This window comes from Protomyctophum parallelum (genome assembly GCF_964188405.1).
Source record: "Protomyctophum parallelum genome assembly, chromosome: 1".
Lineage (NCBI taxonomy): Eukaryota > Metazoa > Chordata > Actinopteri > Myctophiformes > Myctophidae > Protomyctophum > Protomyctophum parallelum.
Genome location: NC_139697.1, coordinates 42,483,579 through 42,507,764, shown reverse-complemented (window position 1 = coordinate 42,507,764; position 24,186 = coordinate 42,483,579). Strand labels below are relative to the sequence as shown.

At 41.7% G+C, this 24,186-nt stretch overlaps 3 protein-coding genes across 3 annotated transcripts; 2 read left to right on the top strand and 1 right to left on the bottom strand.

Moving 5' to 3' along the window:
• The first annotated feature begins 2,369 nt into the window (after positions 1-2,369).
• s100v2 (S100 calcium binding protein V2) lies at positions 2,370-9,157 on the top strand. Its single transcript, XM_083788602.1, has 3 exons — positions 2,370-2,522; positions 5,073-5,204; positions 7,955-9,157. Exons 1-3 carry the CDS (start codon positions 2,514-2,516, stop codon positions 8,123-8,125), a joined length of 312 nt encoding a protein of 103 aa, XP_083644728.1. The 5' UTR covers positions 2,370-2,513; the 3' UTR covers positions 8,126-9,157.
• Positions 9,158-10,729: 1,572 nt separating this feature from the next.
• On the bottom strand, positions 10,730-13,901 carry LOC310871352 (uncharacterized protein; the record flags this gene model as incomplete). Its single annotated transcript, XM_083782838.1, has 4 exons — positions 13,822-13,901; positions 13,254-13,293; positions 12,970-13,071; positions 10,730-12,365 (listed from the first exon to the last, which is right to left on the bottom strand). The coding sequence occupies exons 1-4, from the start codon at positions 13,847-13,849 to the stop codon at positions 10,730-10,732; spliced, it is 1,806 nt and encodes a 601-aa protein (XP_083638964.1). The 5' UTR covers positions 13,850-13,901.
• A 997-nt stretch (positions 13,902-14,898) lies between these two features.
• On the top strand, positions 14,899-23,939 carry thap7 (THAP domain containing 7). Its single transcript, XM_083782731.1, has 8 exons — positions 14,899-14,925; positions 15,958-16,037; positions 16,404-16,541; positions 17,185-17,265; positions 19,286-19,449; positions 19,990-20,147; positions 21,266-21,455; positions 22,543-23,939. Exons 2-8 carry the CDS (start codon positions 15,958-15,960, stop codon positions 23,517-23,519), a joined length of 1,788 nt encoding a protein of 595 aa, XP_083638857.1. The 5' UTR covers positions 14,899-14,925; the 3' UTR covers positions 23,520-23,939.
• The last annotated feature ends 247 nt before the right edge of the window (positions 23,940-24,186 follow it).

The window sequence follows — 24,186 nt, the reverse complement described above, 5'->3', positions numbered from 1 at the left end:
AACAATAAGTTGTGTTGCTGGCATCTAGGTGGTGGGTCGTTGGATGAGCAATATAAACTCTCAAATCTTACCTGGGTGAGGTATTGAAGACAAAAGTTGCGTATTGCACCATTAATACATAATCCCACCTCTGGGTCTCGACTTGTTTTACTCTCAGGGTTGAGTCTGTTTAAAGGAGAATTCCATGCTAGAATGCTTTCTTATCTTTCTTACCTTTCTTTGTAGTTGTTACGTCCCCACCAAAGAGGTCCAGGTGTTATTTTTATTGGCTATTTTCCCTACCATAAGCCCTCAATGAATTGCATTGAATTGAATGGGGCTATGGGGTGTTATGCTAATTCATTTATTTCCATCGAAAGAAGTAGTAAAGTGTGCCGCTTGGGATATTATTTACATTATGAAGAGAGGATATATACAAAGAAATTATAATTTTGAGCGATGGAAATAAGCAAATTAGCACAACACCCCATAGCCCCATTCAATTCAATGCAATTCATTTAGGGCTTATGGTAGGGGAAATAGCCAATAAGGAGCTTTTGCACAAAATAACACCTGGACCTCTTTGGTGGGGACGTAACAACTACAAAGAAAGGTAAGAGAGCATTTTAGTATGGAATTCTCCTTTAACCCTCCTAGGTGGTGTGCGTGTGCGAGGGTGTTTTATTTATTTACTTTATTTTTTTATAATAGTACCTATTTGTTTGATTTTTATTATCGATTTCATTTGTACATTTTATTGACATTGGGGACACATTTTGACAGGAAAAAAGAAATGTTAGGCGACCGAAATAGACGTAGACCCTAACCCTATGCATTATTAGGCTTTATTTGTAATGGTGATGTGAGGTTGATGGGGGCTACCTTATATACTGCTTATAGGCTATCTGGGGATGGGTCACCTTAACTTTCTAACCTGCCCCAGGGGAGCGTGTCTGTATGTTGAAAACTCAAAACAAGACTGTATGGAATGTGGTTGTTCCTGTTCAGTGTTTACATTCACCTTATAGCTACACCGCCATCTCAATGAATTAGAATAGTGTGTAAAAGTTAATTTCCCCCCCCTAATATAATTCAAAATATTCATATATTCTCAGTTCATTGTGCATATAGTGAAGTAAGCACAGTAATACCATGGTCAGTACACCAGTTAGTAGTTTTGGCACTGTGGGCAGGTGCCAAATCAAGCTGGAAAGGAAATGTACTCTAAAAAGATGGATATATATTGAAACCATTGTTACGTTTTCCCTGTCAGTTGATCAACACCAGCAGATAACGTGGCCAAAATCATCACTGTGTTTTGTCAAGTCTAGAGTCTCAACACAACCATCTATTGTGATATTTTACAGCACTGTGTGCCTCCGTACATTGACAAGCTTTATGTTGATGCTGATTCTTTTCAGGCAGCACTTGGCACCTGCCCACAGAGCCAACACTACTAGTAATTGGTGTACTGACCATGGTATTACTGTGCTTAACTGAGCAGCCAACTGGCCTGACCTGAACCCCACAGAGAATCTAGGTTGTGTTGTCAAGAGGTGTGAGACATGAGCCTCGGCAATACAAATTATTTTTTCAGCTGTTATCAAACAAACACATCAACGTAACACCTCAACAGCTAGCTCGCCTCCATGCCACGCCCCATTGATGAAATAATTTGTTCAAAAGTAGCCCAGACATACATTAATATACTTTTCAGATGGTCGACATTTCTCGTTTAAAAAAATATTTTTTTTAGTGGTCTCGTAAAATATTATAATTTGTTGAGATAGGATTTTCATGAGCTGTACGCCATAATCATCGAGAAAACAAAACAAAAAAGGTTTTAAATACTTAACTTTATGCACACGGAAGAAAATGAACTTCTACACAATATTCTAATGTAATTCATTGAGAGGCTACTACTCTCTGTCTGTCTGTCTGTCTGCCCTGATAGTAGGCCTAATGTGAAACTAACAAAATAATCTTCCGTGACGTGTGGTCTTGTTTTTCCTTCGTGCACTTTGCCCAATTGTGTAAGCTTCACATTGTTTTATTACAGCCACTCCTGTCTGTTTTTTTATTTTTATATTAATATTCGCCATCATCGGCACAGGAGGGGTTTAACGTCTACTACAGTATAATGAGAGCGTCCTATAAACTTACAGGGAGTTATTGTGTAAAATAAAGGAGTTCCAAGCATTTGTGTTAAAATGCTTCCCAGATGTGGAGGTCGGAGATGCCGAGTGGATTTCTTGCAGCTTTCCCATGGAACGCTCCCAAAAGAGAACAGATCTACAAGCTATCAACGCACCGCGAAATGAGGCGTTGATAGCATGCAGATCTGTTCTTTTTTGCAAACGACACCGTGGTACGGCGGAGCACAAAACTTTAGAGGGAGGATTTTTGGGATTCTTGCCAGACCAGTGTGTGAGTCACAAAACTATGGTAGGGCCGAGGAGAGAAAGAGTTACTGTTTAACAAACGTTGGAGAAAGACGGATTGATCCATTTGTAACGGCAAAACGCATCAGCAACATGGCACAGGTGAGCGCAATTTTGCACTATAATCTTTAAAAATATATATATAATCCTATTCCCAATTATTTACTGTAAAGATCACTCTTATAGAATGTGTAGACGTGGGCGTCATGAGTGTCACAGAAAACACTACAGTCATTTCTAACCTTTCCCTCTTATTTTCTTTCTTTTTCCCCCTCAACCTTTTCATTTTTACGCGTGGTTTACACCGCGAGAGGAACTTGTGCAACGTTATTTATGGCAGATTCTCTTCAAACTTATTTTTTTCACAACGCATAGGTACACTGAGTGACACAGTAATCCAGACCAGGACCAGGACCTCTCCCTACGCTCATTCTGTAGCTCGGGAAAGGGCACATACCTGTATGGGGCTAGGACCTATACAGAGTAGGCTACAGTCTAGACGGCTAAGACGGGTCATAATTTTATTTTAGACAAATAAGGGACGCTAAGCAGGAGGAGAATGACATTATCCAACTAGACAGAGGACACTTTTATGACAAGACGTGAGAGACTGCATGTTGTGTTGACTGTTGAGTAACTTGAGTTGTTGTGTCACTGCTGGGAGTGGGAGTCTGTGGGACAGACTGTCATGAGGGAGGGGGGAGGGACACGGGGATCAAGTCCTGTGACGCTCACACAGGTGACATATAACTGACTAACTGTAGACATACAGTAGGCTATCTGTAGGCCAGGGTATTGTCTTGTGACTCAACCGTTTTAGTTTCAACTTTCAAGGTGTCCGGATTTGTCTCAGTGGAACCCAATCTGAACACGTCTATTGTTATACATTTTGGTCTGACGTGGTCCTGACTCCTGTCATTTGGACGGTCCACAATTCCTCAACTATCTATGCAGCCTGTAGGCTGCATATCTCGACATTCTTGTACATTATCTAGGCTACTTGAACATGTGATTATGGTGAAGATTAGCTAGCAATCATTTGGCATGACCCTGGACAAATGCAAGAGAACTGGACACTTTTGCAAAGTGGAACGGAGGAGATGGAACAAAGTGGGCCCTGTGCAAATCTGTAACTTTACCATCTATATCAGAGCTGGTGTTTTGTTTTTGTACAAAGTAGGATTTATGTGAAGCCTATTTGCTAATAATACACTTCAACATAGGTTAGGTTTTAGGGTTTTAGCATTGTTTGGTATGCAACACATATCTGGAACAAACTCCCAACAGAGAAAACTTCAGGTCTGTGATTCTTTTAACCATCAGGTGACTTTATTCCCATGTGTTACACTAAATATCTTCACCAATAGCCGATCTATAAGCTCACAACTCATCGCAATGTGACTCATTGAATGAGTTTTGCACTGAATGTGAATGCTCTTGAGTTTTGGGTAAAGAACTTTGAATCAACTGTCCTACTGTTGAAAGAACATAAACTGATTTACCTTTCAACCTGCCTATCTGGTATTGTTCCTGAGATTAGAGAAACACCTTGAATTTGTTTTTAAAATGTGGGTGAATCGGTTAGCCAAGCTGCCTGTGAGTCAACCATGACTTGAACATCGGAGCCCAGGTTGCAGATATGTGGAAACATTCAAACTATGTGCTTTAAGCCAAAACGGATGTGACTCGAGAGCAAAGAAATGCTGCTCACTGGGACATAATGAAAACACAATGTGGGGTGACTGGTACAAAGGTCTGTTTAACTGTAAGGAATGGACACTTTCAGGTCATCCTCTATGGGTCCACTTGACACTCTCAGGGTTTAGTGCTCGAGCAGGACGCACAGGAAAAGGATACCAATTAAATCCTTTTGGATTTGAATGATTAACGATTCTCTCTTAATGTACAATTCCTTAACAGATGGTTGATAGATCTATTGATTCCACGAGGGAAATTCAGTTGTCATAGCAGCACCGCAGTATGAGACACAGGACAAATACAGAGAGATATATATGTACGATCTAAATTTCAAGAATAGCAAAATATGAAATAAGAGGGAGTAAATGGGTACTAACATACAGTGATTAGAAGTAAGGTACCAAAATCCAAAGAGGAGATTCAGGGTCTTACTTGTCTCTCTGTCTAGTCAGTGTCTACACATAACCAGTTGACCACAATGTCTACAAGCTCACAACACTTCACCAGATATTAATACTTTTCTTTTTCTTTCTTCTTTTAAATGATTAATTTCGGTATATTATGACGAGCCCAAATCTTAAACACCTGGGATAAAGTGGTTAAAATGAAGAAGCTGCTGAAATGATTGTGTTGTAGTTGGTGGTCACTGTGAATTAGAGTGCTGTCTAACCCATTCTGACCGGGCACCCATTTTGGTGTCGGCATCATGTTATGCTTTATCTATTGAAAAATAGCAGATCTACAAGCTCATATCGCGCCACCGAGTGGCGCGATACGAGCTTGTAGGTCTGCTATTTTTGAAAAATCGAAGAGCGACTGACATTTCTAGAATCTGATCTCAGGTCAGAATGGGTTCATCAGACCAGTGTGTGTCCGGCGGAAACCTCGTATGAATCTGATCTGAATGACTAAAATGTGAGCATAACCCCTCTCTCCCCTGCTCCACTCCCACAGTGCTCTGAGCTGGAGAACGCCATCAAAACATTGGTCACACAGTTCCATTCGGCTGCCGGTGACAACAGTCCCACGCTGAAGACGGATGAGTTCAAAGGGCTTCTGTCCTCTCAGCTGCCCAACCTGACAAAGGTAGTATACTTAACATGTGTATCGTTGCTGTCGGACCGAAACCTCTTATCTCCATATTTTATGGAGTAGTAGCACAGCTTTGTGTGTCTGTCTGTCCGTTTGTCCGTGACGTCATGTTGTAGACGATCATCAGACGTCATCATTGTGATGAAAGGCACCGCTCACTTAAGTTAACAAAAGTGTGATTTTTTTAGAGTCTCTAGCACCTCCTATATACAGCATTTGTCAATATTTGCCATTGACAATGAAAGGAGAAATTAGGTCAAATGTCCGCCAAATATGACGTAATTCTTGTCCCCACACGTCTCATATTTACCATTGACAATGAAAGGAGAAATTAGGTCAAATGTCCACCAAATATTACGTAAATCTTGTCCCCACCTGTCTCATATTTGCCATTGACAATGGAAGGAGAAATTATGTCAAATGTCCGCCAAATATGACGTAAATCTTGTCCCCACACGTCTCATATTTACCATTGACAATGAAAGGAGAAATTAGGTCAAATGTCCACCAAATATTACGTAAATCTTGTCCCCACACGTCTCATATTTGCCATTGACAATGAAAGGAGAAATTATGTCAAATGTCTGCCAAATATGACGTAAATCTTGTCCCCACACGTCTCATATTTGCTTTTGACAATGAAAGGAGAAATTAGGTCAAATGTCCACCAAATATGATGTAAATTTGTGGCAACAGAAACATTAAATGCCATTGACAATTGATGTACGATGACAAGAGCACCCCTCACTTCACACGGTTGTGTTTTTTTATATATATCCTGAAAATAACAGTTTGGGATGAGGTTTCCACCCGACAGATACGATATAATATGTACATACAGTATGATGCTCAACAATTGTGACAGATAATTGTCTGTGACTAGTTAATGCCAGTCGGGAAAAACAAAAAACAAACAAATTGATGGTGGAATTATTATGGCCATGAAAAGCAAGATAACAGACTAAGGCAATTTACCTCTTCATGGCAACATTCGTATTTCCTGGTAAGTGCTGTCAATGGCGCTGTGCGTTCTCAAGCGCATTTCCAGCTCGTGCCACGGTGTGATTCTCTCGTGAGAAACGCCCCAGAAAATTGCTGATCTACCAGCTCACAACGAGTGCAGCTAAGTATAATAAAGTTTTGAGTCACTTCCACACTCTGAAACCTCCGTCAAAGTTGACTTGCCTTGCCAAATAGGGTACAGCCACATTGGTCACTGGCTCTGAACATATGGCGCAGATGACAAAGCTCATTTTTCAAAATGTTGCTATTTCTCAACCCGTTAGTATTAGTCTGGGCAAGAACTATTGCTTAAAGGAGTCTATCCAAAAGTACAGGACTACAGGAAGTTCCTGTAAGGCGGGACAACATGTACTTCCTGTATTTCTGGTTATACATTTTCAGCAGCCGTTTTTTTCCAGGCTTTATGTCCTCATGAGATGGAGATGAAACTGGGAACGATGCTACTTTGCATAGACATGAAGTAGTACGGTACATTTTTAATGCAATGGCTGTCACCAGGGCTGCGGGAATATATATAATAGCAGGTGCTCTCCACACGTAAGTTATATGAACAAACTGACACAGGCAATTAACTAGGATAAGGCGCCGATACTGTGATACAGCATATTTATTAGGCCTAGTAATAGAAATCTGTCTTGAACATATAAATAAAATTACCGGTAATGCAGAATCGCCACGCAGGCTATGGCACAGAAACCCATTAGGGAAAGGAATGGCATATTACACACAGTGTATGTATGGCAAGGCGCCGATTATCAAAATATTAATTATAAAAGCCTATATATTATTATTATTATTTGTATGTCACTGATCACAGAGCCAGGACACGTTCCTTGTACCTTCCCCATACTAGCGTCGACTCCTCACCCCACCCAAACAAAAAGGATACACCGCCAGCAACATGCACAGACCCACCAGACTGCATGAATGACTCTCTCTCTCTCTCTCTCTCTCTCTCTCTCTCTCTCTCTCTCTCTCTCTCTCTCTCTCTCTCTGCATGCACAAACACAACCACACCCTTGTGTGAAATGGGCCTGTTTGAGCCGTTTTCCACATGTCACTGCTGGTTAACATTCTGACAAACTCGCGTTGAAGGTGCAATCTGGGACTTATTTATTTTATAAATTATACTGTATAAAGAAAAGAAAGGGAAATAAAAAAGACCAGGGTCTAAATGTTGTATTAGAAGATTTGGGAGACCACCTCTAAGCCCTGCAGACGACGTACTAATTATATTCAACAGTATAAACATGATACTACCATACACATTGGTTAACACAATCCCTGTGTGTGGCTTCAGTGTAGGCAGCGGTGGATCCGCGATAGAGTTGTTTTGATGACGTCCGCGTGATGTAAGAACAGCGAATAATACCAAACGCTGGAGTTGGCAATACTAGAAGCAAGCGGTGTCTATCCACATTGGAGCTACACAGTTTCCATGATTGCATTTGAAGTTTTTCAATAATTTTGCATTCATTATGCAATCAATACAAGAATATTACTACGGTCGATGCTTATTGGTCAGTTCAATTTGAGGTGGTATTAACCACTTCCAACCTGGTGTCCCTAAGGCTTTTCCATAATCTACAAACTGACAAATCGGCAAATTGCGACTTGTATACTTGTAGATCTACTATTCTCGCATTTCATCATAATCATATATGAGAAAGTACAAATCAGGGTTTAAGTTGTTTATGTTTTCTCTCTGATTGTTCCTATAGGGTGCCGGCTCGGAGCAAGGCCTGACAGACATCCTTCAGAAGATGGGCGTGTCTGATGGCGAGGGAATCTCCTTCAAGCATTTCTGGGATTTGATCCAGTCTCTAGCCATCGGCCAGCACGGTCTGCTTAGTGCGGAGAAGGTTTCCAAATGCACCTGCATAATGATGTGAGGAACACCACACCGTCGAGCACAGAGACAAGGCCAACTCCACAACTATTCCAAAACACACTACGATGCACTTTGAGAGTGCTCTAATCCTTCGGCGTACTGACAAACACATTTAACCACTTGAACCCCAGCGTTAGAGGGCGGCCATAGCTAAATGGGTAGAGAACCTGGGAAGCAGGAGGTCTCCGGCTTGATTCCCCGCCGCAGCAATGTAGCAGTGGTGTCCCCCCGCCCCCTGCACTCAAGTCTGACCACTTGGGCAGCATTCAGCTGGGTAAAGCTGAAAAACAAAATGTCCCAGTGGGATCAAGTACTGTAGGTCTAATTATTAGTTTGCCAAACAAAGCAGATCTACAAGCTTACAATGCTTTGCACGAGAATACCAATACAGAGAATACCAGTACAGTTGCGATCCCGGTCCGTTTTTATTAGTAAGTATAGATGGTTCAAGTGCTTAAATGAGATCAATTTGCTTAAATATCTGTTTGGATTTAATATGATTTAACAGGTAATGCTGCAATCCTTAACGTTCGAACGCGGGTCCCCCAAGCGAACACGAATTTCCAAAATGCCAGTTGAGCTATAAGGGTAAGCCTGTTTGGGCAGAAGATGAATTGCAGGTTGACCTTAATGCAATAGCACTTGTCAACCAATAGGTGTCCTTCCTCACCACAGGATGTTATAGAAGAGCAGCTAAATGTGTTAGTTATGAGTTATGGATTGCAGCTCCAATTAGTCTTATTGTATGGTAGCTACATTAACGCTATTATATGCAGTTTACAGTATTTTTTATTTACATTTTATAAAAAAAAATCCTGAAAATTCCTAAAACATGTCACAGACTTGTAAAACGTTTGGGACAGTAACTATTTGATTTAATATGTATGAGAATACCACTATACTAGTATCTGCATTAGATTGCTTCATCATCATTATTCCCCCCCCCCCCTGCAGTTACTATATTTATATTTTATAATTCTCTGTATTCTGGCCTATGCAAATGCAATAAATAATAGAAATGTGTTTTTCTGAATTCAGTTTGATGGTCTATGATTTATCCTTAAACGACAGTTATTGTAAAACAGTAGCCTACTTTGTGTACCTTTACCATGCAAATGTTTTGCGGTCTGTTATCAAACTGTGCTTATCAGTGTGAGCGCATTTTCATTCTTCTAGTCATTGCAGTGATTTGCATAGTGTGCTTGCCTGCTTGGGAGTTAAACCAGAAGTAAAACAAACCGCCTGCGGTTTCCAAGGGGCCAGTGAGGCTCTCCAACGTTGAAGCACTGGACCCTAGTGGTAAGCGGAGGGACTGCAGGCGGACCCGTGGAAGTATGACGAGGAAACCCCGTGCAGCTGGGCTTTAACGTTGAGCTCGTTTGCACTTCCGCATTTCCCAAATCGGAAAAAGGCGGAAGTAGACAGTCCTTCCGGGTGCGTCGTAACGCCACTGAGCGTTACTCAAAATACTTAGGCAAAAATACGGGGATCAAGTTCTGAAGCAGCAGACAGATGAAGAGGCTCAGTCAGGCAGAGATGTTCTTGGAGGTCGGTTTTATTAGTACAGAATAAGTACAGAATACAGCAGAGGACAAGTAGGAGCCTGGCTGACCACCGTGGTGGCCAGCTCAACTGAACACCATTCTTACATTGAGTCAGAATATATAGGTACATGCACAAAGGCTGAGGGACAGGCAGTTATTTTGGCCAGGTTCATCCTGGCAGGCCTGCTGAGACCCTAGCCTAGGTGTCATGACATGTTTAAGCAGATGGTCAACAACTGAAATCATCTATAGAAAGAACATGAAGCTTGCACTTAACTTAGAAATAATATATATGCAATGCAAAGCTCATAAGATAAATGGTGCATCAGTTATTCCAGCAATTAAGCAGTTAATCAAGACAGTAGTTAAGTAATTAGTCAAGTAATTATCATAATAATAATTCATCTTCTTTTTTATTTTTTTTATATATTTTTTATCCCACGATTTTGTAACCCATTTTTTACCCCTGTGTCAATCATCTAATGTGATTATGTGATCCTGGGCTCTACACACCCTCCACCAACCAAGGGAGAGCAACGGACTTAACTCATGCTTCCTTCATGCTTGAGTGTCCAAGTTGCTCCTTTACACCTGACAGGGGGGAGTTTCCCTGGTTGGACGTAGCACGTGGAAGGAACACGTTATTCCAACCAGTTCCTTTCCCCTCCATCAGGCGCCCCGGCTGGCCAGGGGGAGGCAGTTTAGAGACCAGGATTACTGCATGTTTTTGTGAGGGTACCTACCCTAGGCCTAGGGGACACGGGGCGAACATGCAAACTCCACACAGAAAGGCCCTTTTGCCAACCCCGCCTTCGGGTATGGGCAATAATAATAATAATTCATCTTCTGATTAAATCTGAGAATGAATGGAAACTAAAATTGTGCCCTCATATTAAAGCTCACACATTTGGAGAAATGGACCAAGTGAACTCGGACATCCCAGAGTCCTTCTGGCCCAAAGTATAGTTAAGAGTCAAATTGCAAACAAAATCAAGACCAAAACAATCAACAGTCTTGAGAGACAGGACTCAAGAAGAGGCCAGTCTGGAGTACTGTACGTACTAGTAGTATGTGTAAGACTGACCAAGGGAGAAGGTGCACCCTCGTTTAAGCCTCTTCCCCTCAACTGTACCTCGAAAGTACTCAAGATAAGAAGAGAACACGTACTTATTCATGACCTTGACCCTACCGAAGATGTCCAGCTCTGTCTGCAGGTCATGGTCAATGCCACCCATCATTTTCTTGGACTTGGCGTAGAGGGCGTCTTCCTTGGCCACTATTTGATCCAACCAGGCCACTTTGTCTGATTGCACCTCCTCTGCACTGTCCACCGTGCATCCGTAGAATCCTCGTCTGTCGCGTTGGGGCCAGGGGTCTTCCGCCATCATGGGATGGTCGTCTCCCACGAAGGCTGAGCAGATGGAGCTATCCGTGCCTCTGGAGCGGCCCACTTCGCATGCGATGACGCTCATGAGGAAGAGGGAGAAGGTGCGGAAGTTGCGCACGGATGCTGTAAACACCGCCGCCATGAAGTAGTGACCCCAGCGTTCACAGTTATAAGTGCATTGCCGCAGCTGGAACGTCTGCCGGCAGAAGTCGTTGAACTTCGATGCCTTCAGGCCCTGTCTCAGGTCGGCGAGGGAGGTCAGGTTCTTCTGGTCTTGGAAGTTGTCAAGGAAATGCTCAATCGCATCATCGGGGCTCATGAACTTCCCGGCCAGAAAGACAGAGAAGGTTTTCTTTTGCACCTTATAAATGCTGTCGTTCAAAACGTAGTACAGGTCAGAATCACTTTCCTCTCTTGCGTTGTACCGGATCTCCACAAGTAGATCTTGAATGTTAGTGAGATGTTTGAACGTTACTCTCTCCTGTGGCTCTAAGAGCCAAATGGGCTGTTTCTGGTGATCTTCTGGAACATATTCAGGAGCTCGCCTATGTTCGCTCTGCTCAAAGAACAAGCTCCAGGTGAGCCCCTCCAGACAGTCCATGGATGTATACTTTTTACGCAGTTCAGCGGGTACAAACATCTGAGGGTGTGTCGGCCATTCCAATTTATTATAGTACAATGTTTTTCCTTGGTATCCCGGAACCGCTTGTCCTCTACGACAGGGTCCCACCGTTGTTAACAGGTTGCCCCGTCTACTAAGTTCCGCAGTGACTCGACTGCAGCTGTCATTGTACTTCCAGACGACGTCATCCTTTGTCAGAATCTCACCGTCGCTCCTGACAGAGATCGTTGAACTGTACAGGTGCAGCCTCGTGTGCACGTCGAATGATCTGAGGGTCTGTAGCAGGTGCATCGCAAAACTGATCTCTTTTCCTAGATCGCAACCGATGAGCCTCACAGAGTCTAGACGCCCATATTTGCTCTTTATGGCCAACACGGCCGTGGCGAGGTCCTCCGGTACGTAACCGCCTAGCTTACACGTTCCATCGGTGCCACTGCTTCCATGACCAACCAATGAGATGTGCCTATGTCTATTTGGATGGGAGATGGCCCCAGTGAGAACATGCAGTGCCCCCTTGTGGTATGTTAGTAAAGTTGATAAACCAGGATGCCTTTCAAAGAGGGATGTGGCCGCCTCGATCACCACACTGTCATTCTCCATGATCACTATGTAATGTTGGTCATGTGTAGGTGGAACCACACACAGCGTCACATTTTGATTGGAGGATGCAATGCTTCCCTTAGATGATCTGTCAAGATGGTTGAATCTATAAAATTGTGAAGGATTTAGAATGAATAAATTGCATGATTAGCACAGAAATGCGCTGACACTGAAATGAGGTAAAGGCAGGGTAATTGATTTTTTTCCTCCTGTTCACTAGCTGGAGAGACAGGGAGACTCCTGCTACTGAACAAACACTCTAAGCAACTACTTATATGAGAATATAAAGCTATTTTACACATATTTTAACAAAAATATCATTTTAATACCCTACCTTTAAGCCTGACTTAATTATCGTGACATGTGCTCCAAAGATTGCTGACCTACAACAAGCTCACAACTCATTGCGAGCTTGTAGATTCGCTATTTTTTTAGCTGAATGTATGTTGCAATGGCTATAAAAGTCAGTCAACACATGAATGGTATGATTTGCACAGAAAGGTATTGCCACTGAAATGAGTTATGCCAGAATTATAATTTGTGATTCTCTCACATTTCTCTCACATTTCTCTCACTCTCACATTTAAATAAATTGACACTGAGCAAGCAGCTACATGTAATTTTCATGTAATTTGGCTAGAATTATTAATTGTGTTGGGCAACTAGATTACACAAATACACAACAACAGGACCTGTTGCTTTCCACTGGATCAGGGGTACAAACAGCAGCATCACCAGAATTCCATCGGGTTGGAGGAATGTCACCCTCTGGTGGACTGATTTCAGGATGTGGCCTGTACATGTACAGAAGTAAGTCACAGGGGACAATATCAGACAGAATGGTGATGAATTTGATGATCACTTATAATGATCAGATTGAACATGTCCCGTGAGCTTTATTAAATGGGATGCTGCTGACATAGGCTACTTTTGGTTTTCAATTCTATCATACAAGCAAAACAAGCAGATATCTCACCAATGTCCTATGTCCAGATTCTGGGTACCGGTACTCCAACCTAGAATTAGAAACACTGTGAATGTTCAGTACACAATCTACCACAAATCTAGTTAATAGTTTTTTTTTTGTTTTTTTTTTCATTATTCTTTTTTTTTTTTTAACACAGAATACAGAAACCTATCATCAGCCATGTATAACCTGGAACTTAAACACACACCATACACATTGGCACATATGCCACTTTGAATATCAAATGTATACGGTATACCCATGTACAGTAGTAGCACACAGAACCTACAAGCATCTTAATGTACCTTTTATGACCTATGGCTTTTTGTGAACTGTTAATATTCAATCAATCAATGAATCAATCAATCATGTTGCTGCTAGTGATACTATTGTTGCTTCAAGGCTAAGGAGACCAACCAAACAAAATAGGCTTACATCTATTTTTTTCTTTCCTTTTTATTTTTTCACTTATACTTAAAAATCTACAAGCTCAGCTCAGAATTGTTTTGAAACATTATCATCCCTGAATAGCGTTACTATAGGTTTCATGTGATTAAATCATAAATAACGTTCTTACCTGCATTGCAGGTAACTGCATTAACCATTATTATGGGGTCCAGAGACAGATGAAAGGTTACAAAGAGATAAAAGTGAAAAGTCTGCATGGCAACAGAAGGATGATGTAGCCTAAACGATGGGAACAGCAAGTAGAGAGCCTGCACCGTGCTCATGTCTCACTGTGCTTTTATGACAGGCCATATTTAACTAGATAAGATGGACAATGACACGTTTATTTAACATGAGAGCATAGTAGTTGTTAGACAAGACACTTGACTTGATGAATGCTGCCAAAAGTCTGTTCAGTATTTTAGGTATATTATATGCATTAATGTTATTTTGAGCACTCTTATATTAAGCAGACTACATCACATTTGATTTAATGTAGGCTATAAGAAACGAAGTTATATAATGATATGAATAATATAATATAATAATAATAATGAATGAATAATAATATTTTGTAATGCATCTTTAGAATTTAAAAGACAGGTTGACATCAGTACAATAAAGTAAGAAGTAAAGCAGAGAATAAACAACTGACAGATGGTTAAACAACAGACTCATTAATAATAAATAAACTGCTGGCAGATAGAATGATACGTGATATAAATGAAAAGTGCATTCATTTGAAAAGAGAAGTTTCAGTTCTCATTGATTGATTGAACACTTTATTAACAAAGGTCATGAGGAGATTATCTATGTTTCAGAGTCAGACCAGTTTCGGTTTTTACATCTTAAAAAAAAAAACATAAATATACTAATTTATGCCTTTCATAAATGTATATTACGGTAGTAGATGAAAAGCCTTTATTTACTATTCAGCACTCATATCCGGTCTAAAGCCCGCCTGCTGTATCGGGTCATTTAACATTGATGCAATATGCATGGAGACCTTGCTTAGAGTATGGAGACAAGTTACCTATCCGTTGTAGACCGGATCTGCAACATGCAAACTGAATAGACCAGTCCCTGCATGAACAGAGGTTCCTTCCTGGCTCGTCCTGTTGGGGGCGGTAGTGCACCGAAGAGGCGGAGCCAAAGCCAGGCATTACAGGCATACAGGAGGAAAGGAAAGGAAGGACAGAGCCGCCATTTTCGTGAGGTCGAACGTGCAAAAAAGGTGATATTGAACGCTTTATTTGTGCATCTGTAAAGTAATTGGACGGTATTTTTTTAAGTAGGATTGAGAGTGTTTTCATTTCGTACAGAGAGTGTGTTGAAATAGCCAGACATTTATCTGTAGAATAAATAGCATAACAGACCTCTCTGCTTTTTTTTTTTCTCCCTTTTTTGTTTCTTTTTCTTTTTTTTAAAAAGAAATATCGGTTTACACTTCGTCGTACCACGGTGTCGCTCGCCGAAAAAGGAACAGATCTACAAGCTATCAACGCAACACGTTGTTAGCTGATCTGTTGATCTGTTCTTGTTTTAATACTTATATTTACTCTTTAGGCTTTGGAACTGTTTGCCTTTTAACTTGCATGGGTTGAGAACTTGAGACAACAACAACCATAATAATTAACAACTTAAATCGTGCAGAAATCGGCGTCATTCCCATCCCATTGGGGCTGAAAGAAGGTTTTGTTATTGTTTACCTCTTTTACCACCACCTACAGGAAGGAGGTGGTTATTAAACATTTACTAAAGTATTAAAGTCAAATTGTATTATTATTATTTTGTTTTGTCGATGGGTTCCCAGCTAGATTGTATGAAAAGTAACTAGTAACTAGAGCTCAAATAAATGTAGTGAGTACAAAGTATTTTTCCCACTCAAGTAAAATGCAATTTCCTTTTAAGTTTAATCAAGTACTGTATTTGATGTTATTTTCCATCACTGGTTATGGAAGACAAGATATCCATATCGGTTAATGGGCCTACTGGGGTTTGGCACATGAGGCACAATGGCACATGGTTTGACACATTATTCTACAGAGTTCTCTGAGCACAGGGAACCCCAGAGGTCCTTGATTGATGGGGGGAATTGTAAAGGTTGAGAATAATCACTCATGTCATTATTCTCTGGCCCTATCTGACCTGTCAGAGTTGTAGTTATTTGTGTGATCCATGTAAATAATGCAAGTGTATTGCAGTGTTTGGCGAGCATTAGCTCCTTTCTACTGGCTTGTCATCGTCACTCTGTCACTTTTTGCAGATGCCCAGACACTGCTCGGCAGGAGGCTGTAAGTCACGTGACACCAGGGAGAGTCGCAAGGCTGGCATCACCTTCCACAAGTGAGACCCACCTCCTCACAGTCACAACAATGGCAACATTAAAGTTTAACCATTTATAAAAATTATATTGTTCTGAAAACACAGAGGCCAACCGGGTGGAAGTGTATGCTTCTAGCATCAGCGGGAATGTAAACTTAAAAAGGAAAAAAAAAATGGTGATCTGAGTGCTCCAAAAATGTGAAGGAGAGGAAGTAAAGTTATTAAAGTTTTTTTTATATTGACAACATGTTTCAACCAGTTAAGGTCTTTATCAGCTCTCCCCTGACAAAAGTTTTAAAAGCGTATTCTCTAGCCGTCATGTCAGCTTTGATGTGTTGAATGACTTTTGGTTCAGTCTTTTGTGCCATGTGTCACTCTTGTGTTCAGGTTACCGAAGGGAACAGCGAGAAGGAACCTATGGATCAATCAGTCCCATCGGGATGGCCTCTGGGAACCACAGACTGACTTTGTCTATTTCTGCTCCAAACACTTTACCCCAGAAAGCTTTGAGCTCATTGGATACAGGTAAAAGATAACTCTAGTAGGCATCGAACTAATCAATGTTTTCGATTCTAAAAGATTCTAAACTACAGTAATCAATTTAATTAAATGATCAAATACTGGATAAGCAAGTGAATTTAGAAGCGTTGAAATTCTGAATCAGTATCAGCTTTATTGTCACATCACAGAAGAAACAAAGTGGAAATTGAAATTCATTTTTGTGCATAGTTCCGATCGTATCATTATTTTTGTGCATAGTTCCGATCGTATCATTATTTTTGTGCATAGTTCCCATCGTATCATTATTTTTGTGCATAGTTCCGATCGTATCATTATTTTTGTGCATAGTTCCCATCGTATCATTATCTTTGTGCATAGTTCCGATCGTATCATTATTTTTGTGCATAGTTCCCATCGTATCATTATTTTCCATAGAAGAAACAAAGGGAAGAAGAAGAGTGGGGGACGAGGGGGGAAAGGAGATCAAACAAGAAAAACTAAATACTAAAAATAATAAATATCTACATATCTACAATACAGTATCTACTAAATATGATCTATTATTATTCTATCTATAAACAAAACACGCAAAGAGAGTAAGAGACAAAAACTCAAACACTTAATTTTAAGTTATATATATTTGACCTTTTCATTGGTTTCTATATAGTGGGATCCGGAGAATCAGAGAAGATGCATATCCAACTCTGTTTGAAGTTACTCCAGAGATCAAACGTAAAGGAAGACCCAGGTAAGTTAAACTGATCTACAAACAAGCATTCTCTAATGATTTCCTGAACTTGAAAGCTTGCAAAAATTCAGAAATGTTTTTACAAGTGTGTAATTGAGTAGTCTATTTGAAGTGTCCATGGTAAAACATTTTTGTTCAACTCTCCTTTTTATTTTGAGAAACCAATAACCTTCTATTCTGAACTTGTGTCATATGTGATGCGATGCGAAGTTCACATTTTTGTGATCGTTTACAGGATTTTTGTCAAACAAAAGTGATCTTCTGTGTCTCAGGAAAATGTAAATTAACGGCAAAAAAGTCACTAACAATGAAGATCATCAATTCAAGAGCAAAAAGTTAAATGTTGGTTCATTCAAGCAAGATGCCTTTTGAATGAAATGAAAAATTTAGTTTTTAATTTTTTTGAAATTTGGTTTTACCACTTATGTTTACTAATGCCTAGACCTGGAATTTAAAAAAGAAATAAAAAAAAACATTAAAACTGTTTGCACCAACTTAGTTGTAAATACTTATATACTGTACATACCCGGTCGCCACAAACCTGGATACCAGGGTCTTGTATTAATTCTAGAAAAACACAAAGTAATGGTGTTTATGTTCTCTCATACAGCAGCAACAATGGTGCTAAAAGAAGGTTTGCTTTAAGAATGATCTGGGTCTTGTATTATTGATACTGTTGAAGAAACCGACAATGAGAGACCTTTAGAGGTTGTCTGTGAGACTCTGATCATGACAGGCCAGTAGTACATCTTTTACCAAAAGTTACAGCCAGGTGCGAGAGGCCAGCAATGAAGTCCACAAACGATAGAAAAAGCCTTGCATATTGGTAAAAGCTCATTGAGGCTCTTAGGATGCAAAGTTGCAAACATATATTATTTAATTACAAAAGTGGAAAGAGTGACATAGTGAGAAATGGTGACACAAAGAGTGACCGTTTCGGTCCTCAGACCATCATCAACATTGAATGCATGTTGCCCATATTGGCTATAAGTAGGCCGTCAGTCCATTGGAAACATCAGAAACATATTGTTGTCTCCACCAGGCCGAAGGCATGGGGGGAGAGTATGTTTTGCACTCCGTCCGTCCGTCCGTCCGTCCGTCCGTCCGTCCGTGTGTCCGTCCGTCCGTGTGTGTGTGTGTGTCCGTGAGCAGCTAATCTCGGCCACCGTTAACCCGGTCGATGCCAAATTTTGCACACACACTCCCTGGATGCCAACGATGAACCTCTGCCCCAAACCTTCCAGAACGGCCTGTTATAGCGCCACCAGGAGGCCGCTTTGTGCAAAACAAGTTTTTGCACAGTACACCTACAGATTTTGTCCAAACATCACGCAAATTGGTACACAGTCTCTCTAGAGCCATTCAACGAAACCGGTCTTTCAGATTTCTCAGACTCCATCCTGATTGGTTAAGATTGGCTTCCAAAGTTCACAGGAGTGCTCAGTTTCAAACAAAATGCTGCAAATCATGAACACATCGCGTGATTTCCGTGAAATTGTGCACCCACATTCCCACTAGGCCGAGGACGAAATGCCACATGAACAATTTCAACTCAGCCTCAAGGTGGCGCTATAACTGGCCAAAAAGTGTTTTTACCTCTAACTGCACGGATCTGTGGATAACTTTGTATGCCAACTCCCTAGAGGCCAAGGAAAAACCTTTGCCTTGGATTTTTCACATCTGCTCTTTATAGCGCCACCAGGAGGCCGACATATGTAAAACACATTTTCTATTATTACTCCTTCAGATTTTTTACTTTTGTTGCCCTTTTATCCAACCACCAGATGAAGGCAAGCTGCAATGTCCTACATTCCTATCCTGGTGGAGACCTGTGCCCAGAAGGGCACTTTTTCTAGTTTAAACTGAAGTTTGCCTCAGTGTCCATTTAACGCTGTGAATCCCCTCACATCATGACACAGCCACACAGCCATGTTTACATTACATCACAAAACGATTTGATTTAAAAAGCATAGTGTATCTAATTCTCGGTGTGATGTACCTATACTTTTGTATTGTCTAGGAAGCAGAAAGCAGAGCCTGCCAGCCAGGAGGGCAGTCGAGAAGAAACTGAGGCTCAAACGGACAAAGGAGAAGAAGCTCACAATGTGCCATCAACAAATGGATCAAAACACGACCCAGCTGTGGATGTGGAGACAGATCCAAAAACAACATCCTCTTCTCAAGGTAGGGTTGGGCAAAAAAGAGATATCAAAACCGACATTTAACCAGTACATCCTAATAACCAAGAAACAAGTTGTTTTTGTAATAATTTCCCCCCTTTTATCAATCATTCTCATTTGTCACAAAAACATTCAAATAGATTTTCTATAATCAATTAAATAGATTACTCTGACATTACTCTTATATTATACTTCATTGTACAATGTTGACATGGAAAGAATTGTGAATATTATAGCCAAGCTACAAGATCAACTTGTACATTTAAAAATGTAGTACGGGAACCCCTTTTGGTGTTAGCATTGTTATGTTATGTTTTAGCTATTCAAAAATAGCAGATCTACAAGCTCATAGCACGCCACCGAGTGGCGCGCTACGAGCTTGTAGATCTGCTATTTTTTACGACTGACATAGAAACATATCTTTTTCAGAAAACTGTCAGGATGTAGAAGACATTTTTAGAATCTGATCTCGGGTCAAAATGGGTAATCGTGGCAAAGGTTCTAGAAATAATTGCGAGGTTGACTTGACCCAATGCAGCTCCAGGACCAGCAGAAGAGGCTGACGGCTCCTCCCAACAGCAGGGCAGTGCGTCGCCCTCCTCTCCTCGCCCCGTGTCTCCATCACGCTACATGAGGCGGCTGCCCCCTCCCCCGGGATTCCACCTGCCCAAGGAGCACAACTACGCTCAGCTCTGCCCCCTGGTGGGTGTATAAGGCCTATCACAATTATTAGTACATACTCCCTCAATGGCAATTATTGTTTTAGATCACCTCAATGGGCTCTCTATGCACAGCAGCCATATTGGAAAGAAATTGGGCCCCTTTCTTAGTTCCATCACAGGTGTCACCAATTATTCTAATGAAGGCTCAAGGCTCTGTTCCATTTAGTGCAGCACACTGGTTCTTAAAGCTTTTAATTTCATGGACGCCCATAACTCTGAGAGTGTACAAATGGATCGTTTGCACACTCTCATAGTTATACTGCACATCCGCAGGCCCTTCAAGTAACCATGATGGTCGACTGGTGTAGCTGACAGCCTGGGCACACTTGAACTTCCATGCGCGGCCAAAGGAAGCTGTGTTTTGCTTAATCTCCAGGGTTTTTAGACCGCTGGTGGATGGAAATGAAGCTCCACCCACGCGGCAAAATGCCGCTGGGGAAAGCTTTTCCGGGAATCTGTCCGACGCTGCAATCTGCCGTGTGGGTGGAGCTTCATTTCCATCCTCCAGCTGTCTAAAAAAACGGAAATGATGCAAAACACAGCTTCTTCTGTCAGCACATGGACTCTAAAGTGTGCTCAGACCCAGAGTGTTTCCAGGGACCAGCACAATAGCAGCACCCTGACTCTTTGACCACAATGGAACACAAGTTACACAACCTTAATTAGCATCATTGGTAAGTGAAGGAAGTAAGGAAGAAGCCCAATTTCTTTCCAATATGGCTGCTGTGCTTAGAGCCTATTATATTTGCATAATCAAATTGTTTCCATTAATCTATGAATTAATCTATTGGAAAGTAGTGAAAATATCTTGTCTTTAGCATAAGATTAGTAAATATATAGCCTGTTTTGGTATTATTATTATTATTATTGGTACCGGTCATAGTCATTTCTTTGTATATTTCAGTTGGAGGCTTTGTATATTTGTTATTTGTCATATGCCTTGTGCAAATTGTGTTTACAAGGCATAAAAGGCAAACGGAAATGTATTTATTTACATAATCAATGTTCAATACCAAGAACACATCGTCAATCACACTTTTTTATATGGCAAATGAATCATCACCTGGCTATAATTTCCTGATTGTGACTAACAACCAGGTGTGGAGACGGCGGTACGACCGGGCCATCGACTGCTTGGAGAAGGCCCTGCGGCAGCTCAACGCCGCCAGGCGACGGGAGAACCGACTGCGAGGTTCCCTCCTGAGACTGCGGGAGAAACGCCTCAAACACACCCTGCTTCTGTCCAGAGACAAACCCAGAGGCAGGGGGGGAAGGATGCCTGGCAGAGGTGGGTCTGTCGCAGTTATGACATGATAGGTTATTATGCACAGCAGCCATTTTGGAAAGACCATCTTCTTACTTCCGGGACCTTTCCCTACTTCCTTCCGTTTCCGATGATTCTAATTAAGGCTCTGGATGGACCGCCATAACTCTTGAGTGTACAAATGGAACCAAATGGACCCTTACAGGTCAATTTGGTTCCTTTGTACACTCTCAGAGTTACACACCCATAAGGGGCCATCTCGACCCACTCAAGGACACTTTGAGATCTACTGGTGTAGCAGGGTTTTTCCAGTGAGCTGCACCCTGACACTGTTTGACCCTTAGAGTATATATATTTATAGAGAAGGCACCCAGAGGAAATCTTAAGGCGAAATGGACATAGTGGCCGAATGAAGGTATTGCAGCCTGGCCCCAAACACATGAACGCGCTGTCTGTTGACTATCATTGTACACGTTCACGACGTGCGTTCAACGGCAGCGCGTTCATGTGTTTGGGGCCACTCACCATTGCAATCCGTCCCAGAATGCACTCTGTTCCTACCAGGAAGGAGGAGTGAATCCGCCTCATGCGCTTTTGAGCAACTCAATGCAAGTGGATGGGAGGAGAACTCGGGTGTCTTCTCTATAGATATATATACTCTATGGTTTGACCAGAATGGAACAGAGCCTTAATTAGTATCATCGGTAACACCTGTGTAGTGTGTAGTAGGCTAGTAGGGAAGGAGCCCGGAAGTAGGAAGAGTTATTCTGTATGCATATTGTCCTACCGCAGCTATTTGAGATAATCACAGTTGCTTTGCAGAATCAAGTGAGTTATGATTGTTTTGTTAAATAAGTATTACTATCTCTAATCTGATAGTAATCGGTTTATTCAGTAACATGGTTCTCCTTGTCAGTCCAGCTCTTTATTATATTAAATAAAAAATAAATGTTCAGGTAGGGATACCAATTTTATCCAATCAGGAGCTTTAACATATTTGACCAAAAAACAGTTTGAACAAAAGCAAAATCACTTACACCACCTTTAATTCATCAATTGCAATTATGTGTATGACAACTAATGATCAAATAACATTTCATGATCCTGACAGCCCTATTCAGAGGAGAGGCGGAGGAAAGACTTTCTTCACCGACAAACCCAGATGAGAATGACACGGATGCAGAGCCTGAGGATAATGGGCTGTTCGTGGGGGAACTCGGGGAAGCTGTAGACTTGGCAGGCTGGATTCCCACAACAGACACGAAACAAGGGTCCGAGGAGGGGGGGTACTGCTTTTACTGTGGGAGAGGTCGAGAGGACAGCGGAGGTCACGTGGTACCGAGAGGTTCTAAGATGAGCAGAGACGGACAAATATCCCGGGTTAATAAGAGAGGCGCAGAGTGTGACAAACGCGTTGCGGTTTCCAAAGGGTTGGAGAGAAAATTCCAAAAGAAGCTAGTGACCGAGAGTGAAGCGGAAGACGACGTCTGCCGCCACCCTTGCTTCGCGGCCAGTAAGCCTGAAGACGTTCAGGTGCTCGTGATCGAAAGTCCTCTCGGAAAAAGCGGCAGCTCACAGCTTCCCGCTCCCGCGCTTCTGCAGCAAACCCACGTTCACGTCGACCTGCAGCAGATGATGTCAGCAGGGGGTGATCACTTACAGCCCGGCCCAAGTTCTCATGGCATGCTCCTCGCAGAGTCGAGCGCAGGCGGCGTTGAACACGTCGGTTGGATAGAGGGCTGGATAGAGAGAAGCACAGAGGGACAGCTGCTTCTGATACCTGTCCCTGATGACAACAGGATAGTCAATTTGGTCCAGACGGAGGATGCAGATGACGACATGCAGACTATCGAAGCTATTGAATTCCCATTTCAAAACGACCAGAGGCTGATGGCAGAGGGCGACGAGGGACAGTGTTCAGAGAATGTTTCAAGAGACGTGAGAGTGGCAATGGCCTCTGATAACACTCAGGCCAGTCATCAGTGTTTGTTAGGCACTACTGTGGTTATGAGGGAAGATGTTAAGGAGAAACTTAAGGAACATCTGGAAGGATTTCAGCTTCAGTTGAGCAATGAGTTTATTGACTGAAAGAAAAAGAAGAAGATTACGCCATTATTTTATTAAGAACACATTTATGTGTTATAAGACATTAGCCAACTGGAACTGAATAAAACAGATGTGGATTATCATACGCTTTATACCCAATTGGCTGTCGTGTTAAGTGGGCCCACAGGTTAAGAAACAAAGATTATCGATAGTTGTAGCTCTACACTCGACTCTACTGTGTGTGTGTGTGTGTGTGTGTGTGTGCGTGTGTGCGTGCGTGCGTGCGTGGTTTTGTTTGGCTTGACAACAGCAGCTACTAAAAATCTTTGACATCTGCAAAAATGCTTTTGCCTTTTGTTTGTAACAGTGCCTAAGCAGTGCCACCCCCATGGGTCCTTGAGGGGTTCCAGGGGGTCCCCTATAGTTAATGTAGCATTGAAATCAGTTCAACCCTATATCAATGGCTATTTAAAAATAGCTGATTGACTATTAAGAAAACATATATATATGGGGGGGGAGAGAGTAAAATATTTACTGATGGGATCTGGCCAATTACATTCATTTGGGGGGTCCTTGAGAATCTCTGGCCTAAGCGGGATTGAACACCAAACGTAATGTTCTGGCCATGATCATTTCCATGGTTAGAAATAATAGCATCCATGTTGAAGTGCAAAGTGCAAATTAAACATGAGAAAGAGTATAGTCTCAA